Genomic DNA, 22,500 nt, shown 5'->3' on the forward strand with positions numbered 1-22,500 from the left:
AAAAAAGAGAATTATCATAGCTTGTCCTAAGCCTTATTATTAGAGTCTATATATATATATATATATATATATATATAATATAATATATATATATATATATATATATATATATATATAGTATGAATAAAATATTCATTAACTATTCTACATCTGTTTTGAGTTTGTAACTTCGCTGTGTAACAAGCAGAAAAAATATAAATTAAATAAAATGTTATCATTATCCTTATTATAATATTAGTAATAATAATATATCCATTAACGTTATTCTACTTCTGTTTTGCATTTGTACCTTGGCTGCGTAATAGGCAGAAAAAAATATAAATTAAATCAAATATTAGTATCATTATCATTATTATTATTAATTAAATACAGGTACATTTAAAATCGTTTGGAACTAGAGTTGGCTGGTGAGAGAGAGAGAGAGAGAGAGAGAGAGAGAGAGAGAGAGAGAGAGAGAGAGAGAGAGAGAGAGAGAGAGTTAGTGTTTATTAGTTGTTATTACTAAACGAAATCTTTTTCAGTGTCATTCGGAAATATTTTCTTTCACAATTTTTTCTAACCAAAAATTTTGTCAAAATATATACAAAGATGACTGTCTTCAATGACAACAGAAATTCATATACATATACATATACATATACATATACATATACATATACATAAATACATATATATATATATATATATATGTGTATATGTGTCTGTTTTATTTTATATATATAGATATATATAAATATATATATATATATATATATATATATATATATATATATCATATATATATATATATATATATATATATATTAGGGCTTGTGCTTGTATGATAAGGCGCCCTATGAGGTAATGTTAGACTAGCGATAATCTTACGCTAAGTCGGTTGGTATTGCACTTCCATCTTCAATGGAGTGTCTTGGGGTTTGTAGATCACTTACGAAGTCGGTATTATCTTGTTGGTTATTACGACGATGTGTTAAACTCATGGTGAGGAGGTTCTTGTAGAAAACACTAAGTATAAAAAATTATATATTCTTCTGAAGTTTTACATGCTGAAGATCAGATATGATTGTACAAGTCTTCTAATAACGATAGCTTGATCGCTTTTTTTTTTTTTTTTTCTTCTGCCAATGATGATGGCTAATCCTATTCCTCTACATGATAAAGCTTAGGTAAAGAGGTACAGGTCTTCTAATGACGATAGCTAACTCTGTTCTGCCTGTCTACCATCTCTGTTACAAGTTATGAAGGAACAGACAGTAGTTCGAACATGATGAACATACTATCAGATGACATAGTTACATACGAACACACAATCAAATGAGACACGCTACAGACCACGTAGGCCGCTTGAGCTATAGGTCACGGTGTTTGTCTCAAGCAGGAAGCTTGGACTAAAGTTTATAAACAATTTGAATGACTACAGGTGACGGCATGTTATCTTAGCTACATACTTATTGTATACGTCATCTTAGCGTCTCTAGTCTGATCACATTCCTTCGCAAGCAATCTTTTATATATATGGGACTAACATTCCATATATTATGTAAACACTTACATATATATATATATATATATATATATATATATATATATATATATATATATATATATATATATATAGAGTTTATGCGATCACAAAAAGACGGGTGGTGTAGAGACGGGACTATATATAGATATATATATATATATATATATATATATATATATATATATATTATATATATATATATACAGTACCGTCTTTGTGATCGCATAAACTACCACCCTCCCTCAAATATAGCTATATCATTGAACAACAAAATATTATCAACATTACAACATAAATTCTATTTCCTACCAGCCTTTCAAAATTGTATTAAAATGCAGCGAATAGCTTTTTCATAAATGAATGAATTAACTCCTATTGTGTAAATACTTCACACTTTCAAACAAAATATTTACATTTGACTCCAATTTTTTTTTAATGAAAGCGTTTGTTTATAATTTACAGCCTACCTTTATTTTGAAATCTCTTGTCATTATTTGAATCAAAGTGCACCTCGGCGGGTTAATTATTTACACGAGTTGTTTATATAATCTCATTGTTAATGACACAACGGATGAAAATTAGGATAAAAATGGAAATATCGTGAATTTGAACACAATTAGTAGGACACAGTAATAAGTCATACAGGAAAGAGTAATTATTTTTGATTTTCATCTTGTTAATAAAACGTCAAATATTGAAAGCACAAACAGGTTACCTGTTTGTATCACAAACATTCCTGTGGGGTATTTCTAGACAAAATGTGGAGCACTGTGAACATATGCCCTTGATATTCCTCTTTAAGAGTATGAAGTACTTATACAACGGGAATTAATTTATGAATTTTTTTTTAAAATTTATTCTGTGCTTCAATGAAATTTGATATCTGCACTGAATTCCTTTCCAGAGTGTACAAGTTATTTTAAATTAACAGTTTAATTGTTTAATTGTTTGCTTATTCTGGGAGTAAGCTACAAACTACTTTGTTGTTGTTGTTCTTGTTGGGGGGTAGGAAAGGTCTATAGATATCATAAAAAGGTCTGACAAATGTGTTTCGCGTTGAGTTAAAGATACAGGAACTTTAGGATAGGATATTTACAATTTATTTAATAGAATGAAAACGTAAAACAGAACAATTATTATTTCTAATAGAATACAGCGCACTTATTTTAATTTTTGTTGATGAAACAACGTGCTATTTGACCGTAGATATATAAAAAACAACAACTTACGAACAATCCAAGATATCTAAGATACGAGCGGCCATCAGTGATTTACTATAGGGTCAGTGACTGTAAGGGTAATGTATGAATTTCTTACTTTTGCCAGGAAAGTCTGCTGCAGTCCACCATCGAAGCCAGGGGTGCATCCAACAGCCAGAGAATCGTACGTTTTATTCACAACAGCGCAGCCGACGGGACGCTCCGGCCTACCTGTAAAATTAACAGGGAAATGCTTAGACAAAATTTAAAGAAAAATTATTTTTAAAAATCCACCTCCCCCGAAAAAAAATATAGACAGCGAAAACAGGGAAATGCTTAAAAAAAATTCACCTACCCAAAAAAATATAGACAGCGAAAATGGTTTTTCTAACAGGCCATAAAAGATGAACGAGGTCCCTCCCAATGTAAAAAAAATAAAAAATAAAAAAAAACATCTTTTAGAATCAACTGACGACTACGGAAGTGTTTGTCGCTAGCGACTACAAAAGGCCAAATAGAGTTTTTTCTTCTTTTTGTTTGTTTGTTTTGTTTTATTTTTTGCTTCATAAACAAATACAAAACAGGGAAAAACAAAGAAAGTACACGGAAGAAAAAAAATCAATTCCGGGAATGAATAAAGAGCTTGGCTCCTTTTTGTCAAACTTTCTCATAGCGAGAAAAAATCAGTAAACCTGAATAGGAGCAAAAGGCCAAGAAATATCGGTTTAAAAACTTAGAGAGAGAGAGAGAGAGAGAGAGAGAGAGAGAAGAGAGGGGGGGGGGGGGGCAGGGGGCATTGATGATCAGAGTGGGAGGTCATAGCGCTTTTTTTTAATGGAAGAATGATGTCTCTACGCCAAATGACAGCGTTCAATGATTTCGCTACTTTTGGCCCAAAAGAATACCATTTGTCTCCATGTTCTTGGAAGGAGTACGATTATCTCTCTCTCTCTCTCTCTCTCTCTCTCTCTCTCTCTCTCTCTCTAATACACACACACACCCCATCAATGTAAAAGGCTACTTAACGCTTACACTTTTTACAACATCGCAAAAAAGAAAAAAAAAATGAAGTGATTGTTTATATCCTGGGTATGCAATACATTAGCGGTCAGAGAGCATTTTTTTTATCTTTTAAATAAAACCTCGACTCTGGTAAAATACCTTCGGAACCTCACAATAATATTGACTTGTAAAACCGCAGGAAATGGTCCAGATTATTTTGAATTCGTTGCGTCCGGCTGTTATTCAAAATTCTGGAGAGGTTTGTGTGTGTATATATGTGTGTAAAATAATATATATATATATATATTATATATATATATATATATAAGATATATATATATATATATATATATATATATATATATATATTATTATATTATATATATATATATATATTATAGATATATATCGCTGGGAACATCGCTGATCGAGAAATTCGCAAATGACGAAATAAGAAGAAGGGCAGGCAAGCTTATTAAAGATGACAGAGGTGATAAGAGAGGGACGATTGAGAAGATGCTGTGGGTATGGGCATGTGTTGAGGATGGTGGATGATGAGGAGGAGGGAGTGAAGAAGAGGGCTTGGGAGGAGGAGGAACCTGTTAGAAGAAGAAGATCGAGAGGGAGACAGAGAATGAGATGGCGAGATAGAGAGAAGAGGTTTAGTGGAAGGTGACGCCTTGGATAGAAGGCAGTGGAGGAAGAGAAGGCGCATCAGGCAACCGACCACTTAATGCAGGGATAACGGTGGGAAAGAAGAAGGATATATAGTACATATATACATATGTGTGTATGTATAACTTACACGAAAATGTGGAACGTGACGTATAAATAAAGACAAAATCCACGAAGGAAAGAGAAATGATAGAATTCTGCATGGCCTTTCGACCTCTTGTCCTTTACTGAGTTGAGGACAGGAAGTCCCTCGTAGATTTTGTCTTTATTGACAAATATATCTATACATGAGAGAGAGAGAGAGAGAGAGAGAGAGAGAGAGAGAGAGAGAGAATTGAAAAATGGGGAGCAAGAATTCCTCGGCTTCAGAGATCACAAGACAACAGATTTCTGACCCGTCTGGCTGAAGGAGTTACTTCAAAAGGATGCCAGCCACTTCTGACCTCCACTAAGAACCGAGAGGGGAGGGGGGGAAGGGGATTGGAGGGGAAGGGGAAGAGAGAGCCGAGGGAGGAAGGGAAATGGAGGGAAGGGGGGAAGAACAGAAGGAGGGAACAGAAGGAAGAACATTTGAGAGAGGTCACGCCAATTTAGATAATGAATAAATAAAATTAAAAAAAAATTTAAATGTTAAGGAGACTCTGGGAAGAGAGAGAGAGAGAGAGAGAGAGAGAGAGAAGGAGAGAGAGAGAGAGCTCTCGGAATCCCCGAGAGAAAGACACATGACCAGAGATAAAGGCATAGTACAGAGCCCCCCAGATAACAGTTGAAATACAGGCGCCGATACAACAGCAGGTAATGAATAGTTAAGACCAAACGGGAGAGTGGAACAGTCGCGTGCAGAAGCTATATAGGCAAAAGAAGGAAAGGAATTGAAAGTGAAACCAATTCAGGCTGTGCCAGATATACGAGGCAGTATATATAGAAGTGGAAAAGGGCCAGAGAAAAGGGAAATAAAAGAAAGGACTTAACAAGAATTTGGACACAAGTGAAAGAGAGCCCCCACCCACCTCCCCAAATGAAACAAATAGCAAGAATTTGGACGCAATGGGTCAAAAAGTAAATAAAAATAATAAAGAAGAACTTAACAAGAATTTGGACACAAGTGCATAGGAGACATAGAAAAATAAAACCTAGGGAGAATTTGGACACGAGTGGTAAAAAAAATAAGTAAAAATCTTAAAGAAGAACTTAACAAGAATTTGGACACAAGTGCATAAGAACCATAGGAAAATCGAACAAAGGGAGAATTTGGCACAAGGGGTAAAAAAAATAAATAGAAATAATAAAAAAAATTAAAAAGAATTTGGAAACGTGCAAAAGAGCCATAGAGAAATTAAACAAAGGTAGAATTTGGACACAAGGGGTTAAAAAATACACAGAAATAATTTTAAAACCTTACAAGAATTTGGACACAAGTGCAAAAGAATCCACCCCATCCCCCCCACCCAAATTACACAAATAGCAAAAATGTGGACACAAAGGGTAAAAAAATACATAGAAATAATCTTAAAAACTTACAAAGAATTTGACAGATGCAAACGAGCCCCCCATCTCCCCCTCCCAAAAAAAAAAAAAAAAAATAAATAAATAAACAAATAGCAAGAATTTGGACACATTGGGTCAAAATATAGCTAAAAATAATACAAGAGCTTACAGAACTTGGACACAAGTGCAAAAAGGGCCAGAAAAATCAAAGAAAATTTTAAAGAATTTAGACACAAGTGACCAAGGTAGATAAGAATGGTAACAGTGGACGAAGAGTATGGTGAAATAAATTGATTATTATTATTTTTTTTTTTATTTTTTTTTTTTTTTTTTTTTTTTTGCTCTATCACAGTCCTCCAATTCGACTGGTGATATTTATAGTGTGGGGTGGGGTTCCGGGTTGCATCCTGCCTCCTTAGGAGTCCATCACTTTTCTTACTGTGTGCCGTTTCTAGGATCACACTCTTCTGCTGAGTCCTGGAGCTACCTCGCCTCTAGTTTTTTCTAGATTCCTTTTGCAGGGATCTTGGGATCGTGCCTAGTGCTCCTATGATTATGGGGTACGATTTCCACTGGCATATCCCATATCCTTTCTTATTTCTATTTTCAGATCTTGATACTTATCCATTTTTTCCCTCTCTTTCTCTTCACTCTGGTGTCCCATGGTATTGCGACATCAATGAAGATTACTTTCTTCTTGACTTTGTCAATCAACGGTGCACGTCTGGTCTGTTTGCACGTATCACCCTATCTGTTCTGATTACCATAGGTCCCAGAGGATCTTTGCGTGGTCGTTTTCTATCACCCTCCTTCAGGTTGGTGCTCGTACCACTTATTACTGCAAGGTAGCTGATGGTTTCTTGCACAGCTCCAAGTGGAGGGCTTTTGCCACTGATCATGCCTCTTTTTGTACTGGTTCTGTGCAAGTGCCGGACATTCGCTTTGCTATGTGGTTTTATAGTTTCTTTTTTTCGTATTGCACTTCCTACATATGGGAGAGATGTTATTTCCCGTCTATCGTTCTTTGAATATACTGTTTCTTTAGGGCCTGATCTTGTGCCGCTGTTATCATTCCTTCAGTTTCCTTCTTTAGCTCTCCCTCTGTAGCCATTGCCCATGTGTCATCCGCTGGCTAGTTCTTTAGTCTGTCTCATGTATTGTCCGTGCATTGGTTTGTTGTGCCAGTCCTCTGTTCTGTCTGTCTTTCTCCTGTCCTCTGTTATATTTTTCTGGTCTTTGTCTACTTTATTAGTCCCTTCTTTCCCATGCACTCTTTAGCCACTCGTCTTCACTGGTTTTTTCAGATATTGCCCCAGTGGCTCTGTTCTCAATGTTGACGCAGTCCTCTATACTTAGTAGTCCTCTCCCACCCTCCTTCCTTTCATGTTATGTATGTCTGTCAGTATTTGCTCTTGGGTGTAGTGCTTTGTGTATTGTCATATGTTTCCTGGTTTTTCTGATCTATGCTGCGAGTTCTGCCTTCGTTCCATTCCACTATTCCTGCGCTGTATCTGATTACTGGCACTGCCCATGTGTTTATGGCTTTTATCATATTTCCTCCATTTTGAGGTTTTGACTTGAGTAATCGCCTTGAGTCTCTGCATGTATCTTTCCTGATCGTGTCCTTCATCTCTTGGTGTTTTATATCTCTCCTCCTTCCATTATTCCAGTATTTGTATCCTGTCTCATCTATGGGTTTGATGTTGCTCCCATTCTGGTAGCTTTATCCCTTCAGTTCTCGTTACTTTTGCCTTTTTGTATGTTGACTAAGTCGCATTTTTTCTATTCCAAACTCCATCCTGATGTCCCCAGATACAATCCATACAAGTCTGGATTAGGGTATCTATTTCCTTGATGCTCTTACCATACAGTTTTGATGTCGTCCATGAACATCAGATGGTTTGATTCTGTGCCTCTTTTCTTTTGAGTTGGTACCCGGCATCCATCTTCTGTAGTAACTTTTGTCATGGGAATCCATGGCTACTACGAAGAGTAGTGGGGACAGTGAGTCGCCCTGGAGATCCCTCTCCTGATATTAACCTCTGCTAGTCTTATTCCAGAGCTTGTAAGTATTGTATTCCAGTTGCGCATTGTATTTTTGAGGAAGCTGATGGTGTTTTCCTCTGCCCCATATATTTTTCAGGGCATTCTATTAGCATGTGTGTGGTATCAAGTCGAAGGCTTTTCCCTTATAGTCTATCCACCTGCCATACTTAGGTTTATTATTATTGTTATTATTATTTACATCATTATTTTATTATTATTATTATTATCATGTTCAGAAGACAACAGCTTATTCATATAGAACAAACCCACCACAGGGGCCACAGACTTGAAATTCAAGTTTCCAAAGAATATTATGGTGTTCATTTGAAGGAAGTAACAGAAGAGAAGAGTTATTAGAAAAGGAAAAAATGAGTAAAAAAAAAAAACTAATAATAAAATGGATAAAAATGAAGTAAACTATAAAACACGAGGTGAGTTATTTTTTAGGATAATAATGAATTGCATCTCCGCCTGAACTTCTGGAGATCCAATTGGACGCCATCCTCAGGGACTCTTCCACTGTGAGGAATAATAAAAGACCCGTGGAACTAAGGAGTTCCACAGTGACCACTGACATGGAGAGGAAGGAGAAAGAAAAATAGATTATCAGAATGAAATAAGTACAGAGAGATGTGGTAATTTGATTATACACGAAAAGCAACAATAAATAAAGACGAAGTATAACTTTTAAGGCAACTGACTGTAAATATGCACAAAGACGAAGATAAAAAATACAAAAATAAATAAATCAATAAAAAAGGAGAAAGAAGTGCTGCAACAAAGATGACCCAAGAGAAGGAGAGGAGATAAAGGAAGGTGAGTGTGGGCATGGGAGGAAGGGTGGTAAAGGAAGAAACAGACACAGAAAGGAGAAACGGCAGTGTACCGAGAGAAATAAGAGAGGGAAATAAGAGATACTGCGATAAAAGATCGAGTGGAATAGCGAGAAGAGATATTTTATATACATATCTAAATTATGAGTTCGAAATACGATTAAATAACAGACGAAGGGGGTGGGGGAAAGGGAGATAAAGAAAAGAAGAAGAGGAAGAAGAAGATAATAATGGGTCCAGAGGAGAGAGAGAGAGAGAGAGAGAGAGAGAGAGAGAGAGAGAGAGAGAGAGAGAGAGAGAGAGTAAATCGCAGCTCTGGAGAAAGAGTGAGACCACATTTGTGAATTACTTGAGACCAGTGTGAATAATGAATGGTCAACAAGGGTCAGCAATTCACTGATAGAGAGAGAGAGAGAGAGAGAGAGAGAGAGAGAGAGAGAGAGAGAGGTGGGGAAACTTGCTTAGACGAACGTATCAGCTGGAAGGTAAATGTATTTTTGTAAAATCCGTACTTTTTTTTTTTTTTTTTTTTTTTTTTTTGCATCTTCTGTTATTCGTCTCTCCGTGCACCTAAGTGAAGCTCTGGTATTTTCGAATATGTCTCCTCTTATTTCAAGATACAAGATAATAATTCTCTCCTCTGAGCGAACGATGCAAATAATTTTTCTTGATAATAATTAAAGGTGTGCTGGCGAATGATAATAAAGGGCCTTTAATTTTGAATAAGTTTGATCTCTCCAAAAACATTGAAACGTTGTGATATATATATATATATATATAAAATATATATATATAATATATATATAATATATATATATATATATATATAATATATATATATAAACCTATAATAATCTTATACGATTTACAAAGTAGGGGATAGCGTTCAGGTGTAAAAGCAGGGTTAAGACTTTAGCGCTCACCTCACCTGAGATATTCTCTACTATAAGCGGATTTCTCCGAATAATGCTGAAGGGGAAAATCACCCGGGTAATGAACCTCTCACCGGATAGACACACCTGAGGTGTGAGTTAAAACGCATTCTGAAAGTCAGCAATACTAGGCGAGAATTTCGTCGGAACAGAATAGAATAAAATGTACGTAAGGAGTTGAGGCCAAAGGCCCGGCCCTGCTGGGACCTCCACTACGATGAGGTCATTCAGAGCTAAAACTGAAACCGAGAGTTAAAAAGGTTTAAAAGGTGTAACAGGAGGAAAGAGCATATTAAGGCTTTCGTCTGATTGGTGGGATAACCTTGCGTTACAATTTTCTAGGGGCGTGATATACCTTGATAAGACAGAATATTACTTGCTAAAAGTTAGTCAATTTGCAGGAAAAATTAAGAAAAAATAATTGAAAGTCGTTCTTTGCAACAATATTGGAAATACATTCTTATGACATAAATGGGAAATTGAAAACACTCGAATAATAATAATAATAATAATAATAATAATAATAATAATAATAACTAATAATAATAATAATACAATAATAATGGATGTTGGTAATAGTAGTATTAAAAAAACAAAAATAATAATAATAATAATAATAATAATCATAATATAATAATAATATAATAATAATAATATAATAATAATAATAATAATAATAATAATAATAATAATAATAATAGTAATAATAAAATAATAGGAAAACCCAACCTAAGCATGGCATGGGATAGACTAGAAGAAAGCCTTCGACCATGATACCACACACATGCTAATAGAATGCTGAAAATAATATGGGGCAGAGGAAAACACCATCATCTTCCTCAAAAATACAATGCGCAACTGGAATACAATACTTACAAGCTCTGGAATAAGACTAGCGAATGGTTAATATCGGAGAGGGATCTTCCAGGGAGACTCACTGTCCCCACTACTCTTCGTAGTAGCCATGATTCCCATGACAAAAGTACTACAGAAGATGGATGCCGGGTACCAACTCAAGAAAAGAGGCAACAGAATCACCATCTGATGTTCATGGACGGCATCAAGCTGTATGGTAAGAGCATCAAGGAAATAGATACCCTAATCCAGACTGTAAGGATTGTATCTGGGGACATCAGGATGGAGTTTGGAATAGAAAATGTGCCCTAGTCACATACGAAAGAAAAAGGCAAAGTAACGAGAACTGAAGGGATAAAGCTACCAGATGGGAGCAACGATCAAACACATAGATGACACAGGATACAAATACCTGGGAATAATGGAAGGAGGGTATATAAAACACCAAGAGATGAAGGACACGATCAGGAAAGAATATATGCAGAGACTCAAGGCGATACTACAAGTCAAAACTCAACGCCGGAATATGATAAAGGCCATAAACATATGGGCAGTGCCAGTAATCAGATACAGCGCAGGAATAGTGGAATGGACGAAGGCAGAACTCCGCAGCATAGATCAGAAAACCAGGAAGCATATGCAATACACAAAAGCACTACACCCAAGAGCAAATACGGACAGACTGTACATAACACGAAAGAAAGGAGGGAGAGGACTACTAAGTATAGAGGACTGCGTCAACACACCGAACAGAGCACTGGGGCAATATCTGAAAACCAGTGAAGGACGAGTGGCTAAAGAGTGCATGGGAAGAAGGACTAATAAAAGTAGACGAAGAACCAGAAATATACAGAGACAGGAGAATGACAGACAGAACAGAGGACTGGCACAACAAGCCAGTGCACGGACAATACATGAGACAGACTAAAGAACTAGCCAGCGATGACACATGGCAATGGCTACAGAGGGGAGAGCTCAAGAAGGAAACTGAAGGAATGATAACAGCGGCACAAGATCAGGCCCCCTAAGAACCAGATAGATGGAAATAACGGATCTCTCCCATATGTAGGAAGTGCAATACGAAAAATGAAACCATAAACCACATAGCAAGCGAATGCCCGGCACTTGCACAGAACCAGTACAAAAAGAGGCATGATTCAGTGGCAAAAGCCCTCCACTGGAGCCTGTGCAAAGAAACATCAGCTAACCTTGCAGTAATAAGTGGTACGAGCACCAACCTGAGGGAGTGATAGAAAACGATCAGGCAAAGATCCTCTGGGACTATGGTATCAGGACGGATAGGGTATACGTGCAAACAGACCAGAGACGTGACGTTTGATTGACAAAGTCAAGAAGAAAGTATCACTCATTGATGTCGCAATACCATGGGACACCAGAGTTGAAGAGAAAGAGAGGGAAAAATGGATAAGTATCAAGATCTGAAAATAGAAATAAGGATATGGGATATGCCAGTGGAAATCGTACCCATATCATAGGAGCACTAGGCACGATCCCAAGATCCTTGAAAAGGAATCTAGAAAAAAAACTAGAGGCTGAAGTAGCTCCTTGGGCCTCATGCAGAAGAGTGTGATCCTAGAAACGGCACACATAGTAAGAAAAGTGATGGACTCCTAAGGAGGCAGTTGGATACAACCCGGAACCCCACACTATAAATACCATCCCAGTCGAATTGGAGGACTGTGATAGAGCAAAAAAATAAAAAAATAAGAGAAAATAAAATAATAGTATAATAATAATAATAATCTAATAATAATATAATAATATAATAATAACTAATAATATAGCTATTGTTTATATAAAAAATCATACGAGATTAATATTGGCTATATCTAAAAAAATAACAGATATTTCACAAAGAGGTTTATAATTTCATACGACACGAATGATGAACACACAAGATGCTTATAAATCATTTCACGCACACAATAAATTCCACCATTTGTTCAATAAGGCAGAATTTCAAAATATGTCATGAAAGAATAAAAAATTCCCCATTAACTACCATGCTCCGGTATTATCTATCTACCCGAGTATTTCCTGCCACTTACCAGCTGGCATTACGTGGAAGAGGCAGGGAGTGACCATCCTGCCCACGGCGTTCTCTGCCCAGCACTGGAGCGTTCCGTAGTCCTTGTGGGCACGGGCCAGGAATCGCACGACACTCCTGCCATCTGGTGGGAGAAACAAGAGTCATCACCTGAAGATTCTTCTTGAATGAGATGTGAAACGTTACTAAAAATATAATGAATATATTAAATGAATTAAATATAAATATATTAAATGTATTGTCTTAACGTTATTAGAAATTTAATGAATATATTACACATATTAAAAGATATCAAATACAGACACCAAATGTACGAACTTATACACTGACACTGCTAGACAAAGACAGTAAAATAATTTACGAAGTAAATGCCAAATTTTCACGTTTTAAATACCTTAAATTATAGTACTGTTATTGCCAACGCATGTTTTTGTAGAAATAAAAATCAAAAATAAATAATCAAAATTATATTACAGACGACTTTCATTTAGAATGACTTGACTGTACTACTGTAAATAATAAATGAAAAAAAAAACTTTGAAATATCATGAATATGTTATTTTCTGTTTTTTTTTTTGAATTGAAAAAACTATTTACAACATTTCTGGTAAAATGCAATGATTGAAAAAAAGAGATTTCATATGTAAACAACAAGCTTAATCTATATGCACCATATTTGCCAAAAGCGTCTTTACTTCATGTATATTATTGTTAAAAAATAACATGAATAAATAGCTTTAACTTAGTATAAGAATGTCTGATCATGCAAATAAACCTTTGTATCATCAAACTTAATAGCCAACCTAAAGCCTTTATTCCCCATAGTCTTCAAATATTAAAACAAATATATTTATAGTATCAATTACACATCACGCGCAGCTGGATGACATCAGTCTAATTACGTCACTATTAAATGACAAAAATGACATTGCTGTCATTATATGCATTGAAAGTAGTAATGCTATTAATTTACTTATCCGATAATAATAATTAAGTCGAGTGTTCTAGCACTGTACCTCTCTGGGTATCAGAATAATAATCATTTAGGCTAACTTCATAAAATAGTTCATAATTTATTCTTTCACTTCGTAAAAACAATTCACTATTTTCTACTTCATAAAATAATTCACAATTCTTTACTTCATAAAATAATTAAAAATCTTTTTACTTCATAAGATAATTAAAAATCTTTTTAATTCATAAAATAATTCATTATTTTTACTTCATAAAATAATTCTTTATTTTTACTTCATAAATTAATTAACTATTTTTTACTTTACAAAATAATTCATTCTTTTTACACTTCATAAAATCATTCACTATTTTTTTACTTCATAAAATAATTCACTATTTTATTAATTCATAAAATAATTCACTATTTTTTTTTACTTCATAAAATAATTCACTGTTTTTTCTTAACAAATAAAATAATTGGCTATTCTTTCTTCGTAAAATAATTCACTGTTTTTTTACTTCTTAAAATAATTCACTACTTTTTTTACTTCATAAAATAATTCGCTATTTTTTTACTTCATAAAATAATTCAGTTTTTTTTTTTTTTATGAATAAAATAATTCACTATTTTTTTCTTCGTAAAATAATTCACTGTTTTCTTTACTTCATAAAATAATTCAGTTTTTTTACTTCATTTTGTACACTCACACACACACACACACACACACACACACACACACACACACACACACATATATATATATATATATATATATATATATATATATATATATATATATATATATATAAAGGAAAAATAAACAACGGAGTTTCCGTTTTCCTTCGTGGCTTATACCTTTATTTATGGATTTATCACGTTCCAAACTTTCGTGATACAGTTATACACACACACACACACACACACACACACACACACACACACACATATATATATATATATATATATATACACACACATATATATATATATATATATATATACATATATATATATATATATTATATATATATATATATATATATATATCGATATGAGCAACTACCTTCATGCAATCATGGATACATTAACCATTTACGGAAGCAAGCAGCACTTAAACGCACACAATTTATTATCATTCCCTGTGTTCCCCCGGGGGGAGGGGGCGGAGGGGTGGGGGGGGGGGGGGCGTTTTACAATTAATTAAAATTCATCCCGAGGCTTGTTCCATGCATGTCCTCTCCTTGCTTAACGTTGTACTTAGGGGGAGCTTAATTCAACCACTTGAATAATGATCGAGAGAGAGAGAGCAATTTTCCCACGGCCTGATTCTCAGTCTTCCGCACTCATGTATAATGGATCCTTCTCGCCCCACCCCTACCCCCCACAAACCCACACCCCTTAACGGAAGATTAGGACAGGGGTGCGTTACAGACACACACACACACACACACACACAAACGAATTAATTATCAAGTCTATCGGAGCTAAAGCGAATTGAAGCCCGAAAACCTTTCACCGGAATTTTTCGAATCCTTGATTTCCAAAAGTGCGGTGTGGGTTAGGTGTCTCTATATGATTGCAAAACAGGGGACTTGGAATTAAAGGGAGTATGACGAGATAGGACGTATTTTAACGTTTTTTATCAAAGTTTAATGTTCGAGGTAAATGGTCAAATGAAAAGGTTGACAGAGAGAGATGACGAGGAAATAGCCATAGGTTTTGCATCTTAGTCATGATTTATTTATATTCCTATCTATTTACTTATACATTTGTTTAATTCATTTTAATTTTCTATTAATTGGTGATCTCATCTTTCTGTATTTTCCATTACTTCTATTAATTGGTATCTCACTTTCTGTATTTTCCATTACCTTCTCTTACTTCTTACGAATGAACGCCACTATATTCTTTGGAAGCTTAAAGAATTTCAAGTCAGTGGCCCCTGTGGTGGGGCTTGTTCCATATGAATGGGGTTTATCTCCAGAACAAGAACATCAATCATAATAATAATAATAATAATAATAATAATAATAATAATAATAATAATAATACTATGATTAAAGTGCCAATAAGAGAAAACTGGGCAAAACAGAAGAGGATAATATATATATATATATATATATATATATATATATATATATATATATATATATATATATATAATATATTTTAATAAAACTATTTGAAAATATAAGAGAGAAACCATAGAAACCCACAACAAACAAACAAAAAGAGAAGAAAAAATGATCACATTTTGAAAATAATTCCGGGTTTCCGCGAGAGAGAGAGAGAGAGAGAAGAGAGAGAGAGAGAGAGAGAGAGAGAGAGAGAGAGAAGGGGGGTGGGGCGGGATTCTGACAGCCAACTTCATCTTAAATAATTCTCATTCGCCGACATTACGATGCGCTTAGTTTCACAAATAAAGGAATTATTCATGACAGGTCGTCCATTAATAAATATTGGAATTCCGTCTGCATGTGTTAGCTGGAGTTCATAAATTAAAGGCGATGACTCACTATTGACATTGTTCTGATGTGTTGATGGTTCTGTAATGAGCAAATATTTTAGGTTAGGCTATTCATTAATTTATTATTTTTTCCTTTTTAATCATCCACATCTCTTTTTTCTATATTTCCCTTTATCTCCTCTCTCTTCTTCCAAATGAACACCATAATATTCTTTGGAAGCATGAATTTCAAGTCATTGACCCCTTCCGTAGGCTTGTTCCATATGAATGGTGTTCATCTTCATTATGATGATGATAATAATAATAATAATAATAATAATAATAATAATAATAATAATAATAATAATAATGCGAATTTCTCGTTACTGTTAAGGCAGGTGAGTGAGTAATTCTCAGATATTAGTCACAATACGAACCCAGTAAATGAAATCCGATGGGTAGTGTCCGTAGAGTTATGCAAATTTCCTTATAATTGTAATTCTATTTCTTAATAATAATTATAATAAAATGCTTTTCAATTATCAGCATGTACCGAAATTTTTTTGCCCATTTTGTTCATTTCTATATCCACTGTGACAATTTACCTAATACTACTGAGAGAGAGAGAGGGGGAGGGAAAGAGAGAGAAATGCAAGCAGGCAGAGAGAGAGAGAGAGAGAGAGAGAGAGAGAGAGAGAGAGAAATGTAGGCAGGCAAAGACAAAAAGGGAGAGATTCAGGCAGGCAGAGAGACATAGATGTAGGTAAAAGTGAGAGAGAGAGAGAGAGAGAGAGAGAGAGAGAGAGAGAGAGAGAGAGCAGTAGTAGAGGGATCTGCAATTGACCAACCTTTTCCCTTTAATGAAGAAGAGGCCTTTGGGCTGCAAACAATATAAACCTCTGTTTTCTAATCCCAACATTTAAACGCACCTGATTACTGTAATTTGAATACGACTATTTTTTTTTTAATTCTCTGTAATAACAACACGGCTGAGCCGCTGCCGACCGTGTGCAAACGGACAAGGCAACCGTCGGATGAAAGTCAAACCTGGGCTACAAAAAGGCTGGATGATTGCAGAAGCAAAATAAAAAAAAAACGAATTTCGCTTTATTGTCGAAAGCCTTTTGTGCTGAGAGGTGACGATAATACTGGGCCCGCGGAGGTGATTATGAAGGTAGGTTGGTGAGAGAGAGAGAGAGAGAGAGAGAGAGAGAGAGAGAGAGAGAGAGAGAGAGAGAGAATAATTTACTGGCTGGGAGCATGTAGGCTGATTTATAAATATACATTAGAGCCAATGCAGTGTTTGCCAAGAGGGAATTTGGATAGAAATTTGATGAGAGAGAGAGAGAGAGAGAGAGAGAGAGAGAGAGAGAGAGAGAGAGAGAGAGAGTGTATACAAACTACGAGCGAGATCATTTCCACTAATGAACATAATGCAGAGAGAGAGAGAGACCTTACAGACCTTACATCTTGTTCGGGTTGGCCCAGGTCCCTCAGTGTGAGGCACCTCTAATGTCTACCAGAGAGTTGTTAGTGCATCTTCCGGTATATTTTGCATCTTCCAATCTTGGATGGTCTGGGATGGAGCTTAGATATTTGTCGAACTTATTCTTTAAAACACATCTACGCTCACTCCTGATATATTCCTCAGATGAGCTGGCAACGCATTGGATAGACGCCTGCATTGTCGATGCTGTGCGTAGTGGATTAATTGTCCCTGTGTGCTTTCCTCATTTTTCCTCTATAGTTTTGGGCACTATAATCTACCTCTGCTTGCTCTTTCTGATATTTTTTAGCTCCATGATGTTTTTGGCGATTCCTTCTATCTGTTTCCATGCCTGAATTATCATGTAGCGTTTTTTTCTCCTTTCTAGACTATATAATTTTAAGAATTGTAGTCTTTCCCAGTATTCAAGACCCTTAACATCTTCTATTCTAGCTGTAAAGGACCTTTGTACACTCTCTATTTGTGCAATATCCTTTTGATAGTATGTGTATCATATCATATTGCAATATTCAAGTGGACTACGAACCAAAAAATAATGTTTTATAAAGCATCATCAATGTGTTCAGCTTTTCTTGTTTTGAAGTGACGTAACAACATTCCCATTTTTTTTTGCTTGTTTACATTTTGCCAATAGAATTGCTATTTGATCATTGCATAACATGTTCCTATTCAACATCACACCAAGGTCTTTAACTGCTTCCTTATTTGTGATTGTCTCATTATTAGGACCCCTATATGCATATAGCTTTCCTTCTCTGTCTCCATAATTTATTGATTCAAACTTATCAGAGTTAAATACCATCCTATTTACCTCTGCCTAATCATATACTTTGTTAAGGTCTCTTTGTAGCGCGTTCCTATCTTCATCACAAGTAATTTCTCTACTCACTACAGAGAGAGAGAGAGAGAGAGAGAGAGAGAGAGAGAGAGAGAGAGAATAAAGCAAGAACACTCCATCGCGGGGCCAACGGCTTCATTAACACCTTATTAGCGCGAAAGACTGCGTAAAGAAAATGAGGCTTAATTGAGATGGAAGTTACGATGCAAAATATCGCTGGGAATTAATAGCAGCCTCGACCAAGACGGCGCAGAAAATAAATTCTAGAAGAAATTCACAGGAAAAAAAGATAAAAAGATAAATAATGATAATGATGCAGAATGGTATTGAGAGATGAATGCGCGCATTGATGGGACGACATTCATATATAATATATATATATATATATATATATATATATATATATATATATATATATATATATATATATATATATATACATATCATCTATATATATATATACTATATATATATATATATATATATATATATATATATATATATATATATATATATATATATATATATATATATATATATATATATATATATATATATATTAGATACAAGCTGCACCCAAGCCAATACAAACTCCTGTCTATAGCAGAGCTTATAGCAACGGCCAATCAAAATCCTCCAAACAGACGATATTATTCTTATACTCTTTTTAACTCCTGTTTAAACGGGCTACGGATTATAATTACTCAGATATGTCGTTACTGCAGGGGGTTCTCGTTTTGTCACAATGTCCTTTTCGGTCGGTGTCTAATCTAATGATTAATTCGGTGTTATATGTCAGTTCTTCGAGTGGCGAGTTAGTTTTGCTTTTTTTTTATTGATAGACGTTCTGGTCTGTCCGACGTATAATTCTCTCCTTATTCCATTAAGATTGAGGCTGTTTTACCCTTTTAATAACAAACAAAGAGGCTTTTTTCAACCACCTTGATGGGAGTTGAATATATTATCCGATGAGTTTAACCCTTGACACATCAACTTGACCAACATCTTTAAGCCTTTTCTCCTTGGCGTCTGCCTCCACAAAAAAATAATTATATACATACAATTTTTCGATCCAGTCAGCATTTTCATCAGGTAGTTTCAAGACGCTGTTTTCAACGAAGCTTTTCCATTGGCTAATGAATAGATGTTGTCGTCGGAGCCTCCGCTACTTTTGTCAAAGGAAAGCAGACGACAAAGGCCAGGGTGTGAAGAAACACTGCTTAAAGAATCACGAAACCAGAGGACTGAATATCCAATACATTGTCCTCCCGTCGGGGGAAAAGTGCGAACTATTTAGCATTCAGCAAGACAGAGTATTGTTAATCGCGTTTTTTGAGGCATCAACCGAGCCACCCCTAGGACCCAGGGGTTCTAACAGGGGTACAAGATAAAATCACAAAACGAAAATGTCAAGCTGATTTTAAGGTCGATCTAATTCTCAGGTCACAGGAAATCTCATATTCAAAGACCGCTTTCCTCTTAGCAGGTTTTTATACGTCAATAAAAGTATATATGTTAATATATTGTTGTTTGAACGGAATTCCTTTTGGGTATAGTTATAAATTTTTCTTTTGTTAAACGAGGAATATTTTTTTTTTTTTTTAGAAAACTGGAAAACATTTAAATCAATACAATACGAGGGAAAACTCAAGACTGCATACATTTATACATACAAACACACGCAAATATACGTACACACACATACTCAGCACCCACCCAAAACATACCATATCTTATATATAACTATGTTATATACATACATTACATACATACAAATTATTTACGAACATATATATATACAAATAAATTTATTTATAAATAAATAAATAAATAACTAGTATATATAGATAGATTATATATATATATATATATATATATACATATGTGTGTGTGTGTGTGTGTAAAAATACAAAGGTCCATACATACAATATATATATATATAGTATATATACGTATATATCTATAATATATATATATATATATATAATTATCTATATATATATTATATTAAATATATATATATATACATACGTTAATATCTATTATTATTATATACAGATTTTATATGATAAACTTAGATACTATATAGAATATATACGTATAGATATAGATACTATATATATATATATTATTATAAATAATATCTACTATATATAATATATTCCTATAGTATCTATATATATATATATATATATAATACGTATATATCTATAATCTATATATATATCCTATATAATTATATATATAGTATATTCTAAATATTAAATACATACATACATGCGTGGGCATAAGTAGAAAATAACTATTATTACCACGCATAACGTAATGACGGTGCTCAGCATAAGATTATAAGCCTAATTAAGCCAGGGATACTTTTCTAACATGGCAATATTCCGGAGTGCCATTAAACTTATTAAATAAAAAAAAGCTTAAATCTACTGCTAGTATCCCTAAGTATTTTTAACTTGGAATAGCTCAATGAAACGGTAATAAGGTCGGTTATACACACACACACACACACACACACACACACACACACACACACACATATATATATATATATATATATATATATATATACATATAGATATATATGTATATATATATATATATATATATATATATATATATATATATATGCCATTTATATATATAAATCATATATATATATATATATATATATATATATATATATATATATATATATATATATATATATATATATATATATATAAATATATATATATATATATATATATATATATAGTATATATATATATATATATATATATCTATATATATATATATATATATATATATATATAGTACAAGTGTCCATAAAGTCCCAGTACCAATAATACTTGTAATGGTACTGGAACTTTATGGACATCTGTGTGCATATATATATCTATATATATATATATATATATATATATATATATATTATATATATATCCACATATATCTATATATATATATATATATATAATCATATCGATTCACATATACCTGTCTATGGCATTTACACATATATTACGTATGTATACGATTTAAAATATGTTGAGAAGGCCCGCTTCCAATATATAAAAACTAGATAACACGGGTGGTTTTTAATCATGGTTCAGTACCCACTAAAATGTACATAATGTTCTTCTGTTCACTAACTTTTTTCTTTTTTTATTACTATTCATCCTGATGCACATCTGTCAAATGGAAGAGACTTGTTAAGCTTTTTCTTTTATGTTTTACTTCAGCCAGTCATCTGCCCAAAGGCAAATATGGATCTAGTGTTTTTTTATACTTTTTTTTTTATTTTGTCGCGTTCTGCTCTAGACGAAGCATAAAGGCATAGGAAGAAGGGAGGATATATAAGTGTGTGTGGTGTTGTATATATATATTATATATATATATATATATATATAGATATATATATATATATATATATATGTGTGTGTGTGTGTGTGTCTTAAAAAATCACAGTAGATGCACGTGACTTAAACAAATAAGCGAATACCACAGGAAAATGATAGTCAGAAACCAAGCGCTTTCGTCTTTACTAAGACATTGTCAAGGACGTTCTTTGACTATGTCTTAGTAAAGACGAAAGTGCTTGGACTTCTGACTATCATTTTCCTGTGGTATTCGCTTATAATAATAATATATATATTATATATATATATATATACTATATATACTATATATATATATATATTATATATATATATACATACAACACCCACCTACCACACACGCCACACACACACTATATATATATATATATATATATATATAAGAATTAATATTATTATATAATATATATATATATATACATATAACATCAATAACCTATGCCATATCACCGTCTAAAGCTCAACACAAAGTCTCTCTCCTCTCTCTCTCTCTCTCTCTCTCTCTCTCTCTCTCTCTCCTCTCCCAGACCATCCAAGATTTGGAAGTGCAAAATTATACCGGGAAGATGTACTAAGCAACTCTCTGGGAGACTTAGGTGCCTCAACAAAGGGTACCTGGGTCAACCCGAAACAAGATGTAAGGCATGTAAGGTAAAGGCACTCTCTCTCTCCTCTTCCTCTCTTCTATTCCTCTCCTCTCTCTCTCTTCCTATATCTCTCT

General features: G+C 33.9%; 1 protein-coding gene across 1 annotated transcript in view; it reads right to left on the reverse strand.

Moving 5' to 3' along the window:
• The window catches only part of LOC135194928 (nephrin-like), a gene marked incomplete in the record, with an annotated part of 312,621 nt that overhangs the window by 46,319 nt on the left and 243,802 nt on the right, over nt 1-22,500 (reverse strand). Inside the window, 2 exon segments of the mRNA XM_064221132.1 lie at nt 2,843-2,955; nt 12,625-12,747. Of these exon segments, the coding sequence (XP_064077202.1) occupies nt 2,843-2,955; nt 12,625-12,747 (236 nt within the window).

Source organism: Macrobrachium nipponense, chromosome 15, assembly GCF_015104395.2.
Source record: "Macrobrachium nipponense isolate FS-2020 chromosome 15, ASM1510439v2, whole genome shotgun sequence".
NCBI lineage: Eukaryota > Metazoa > Arthropoda > Malacostraca > Decapoda > Palaemonidae > Macrobrachium > Macrobrachium nipponense.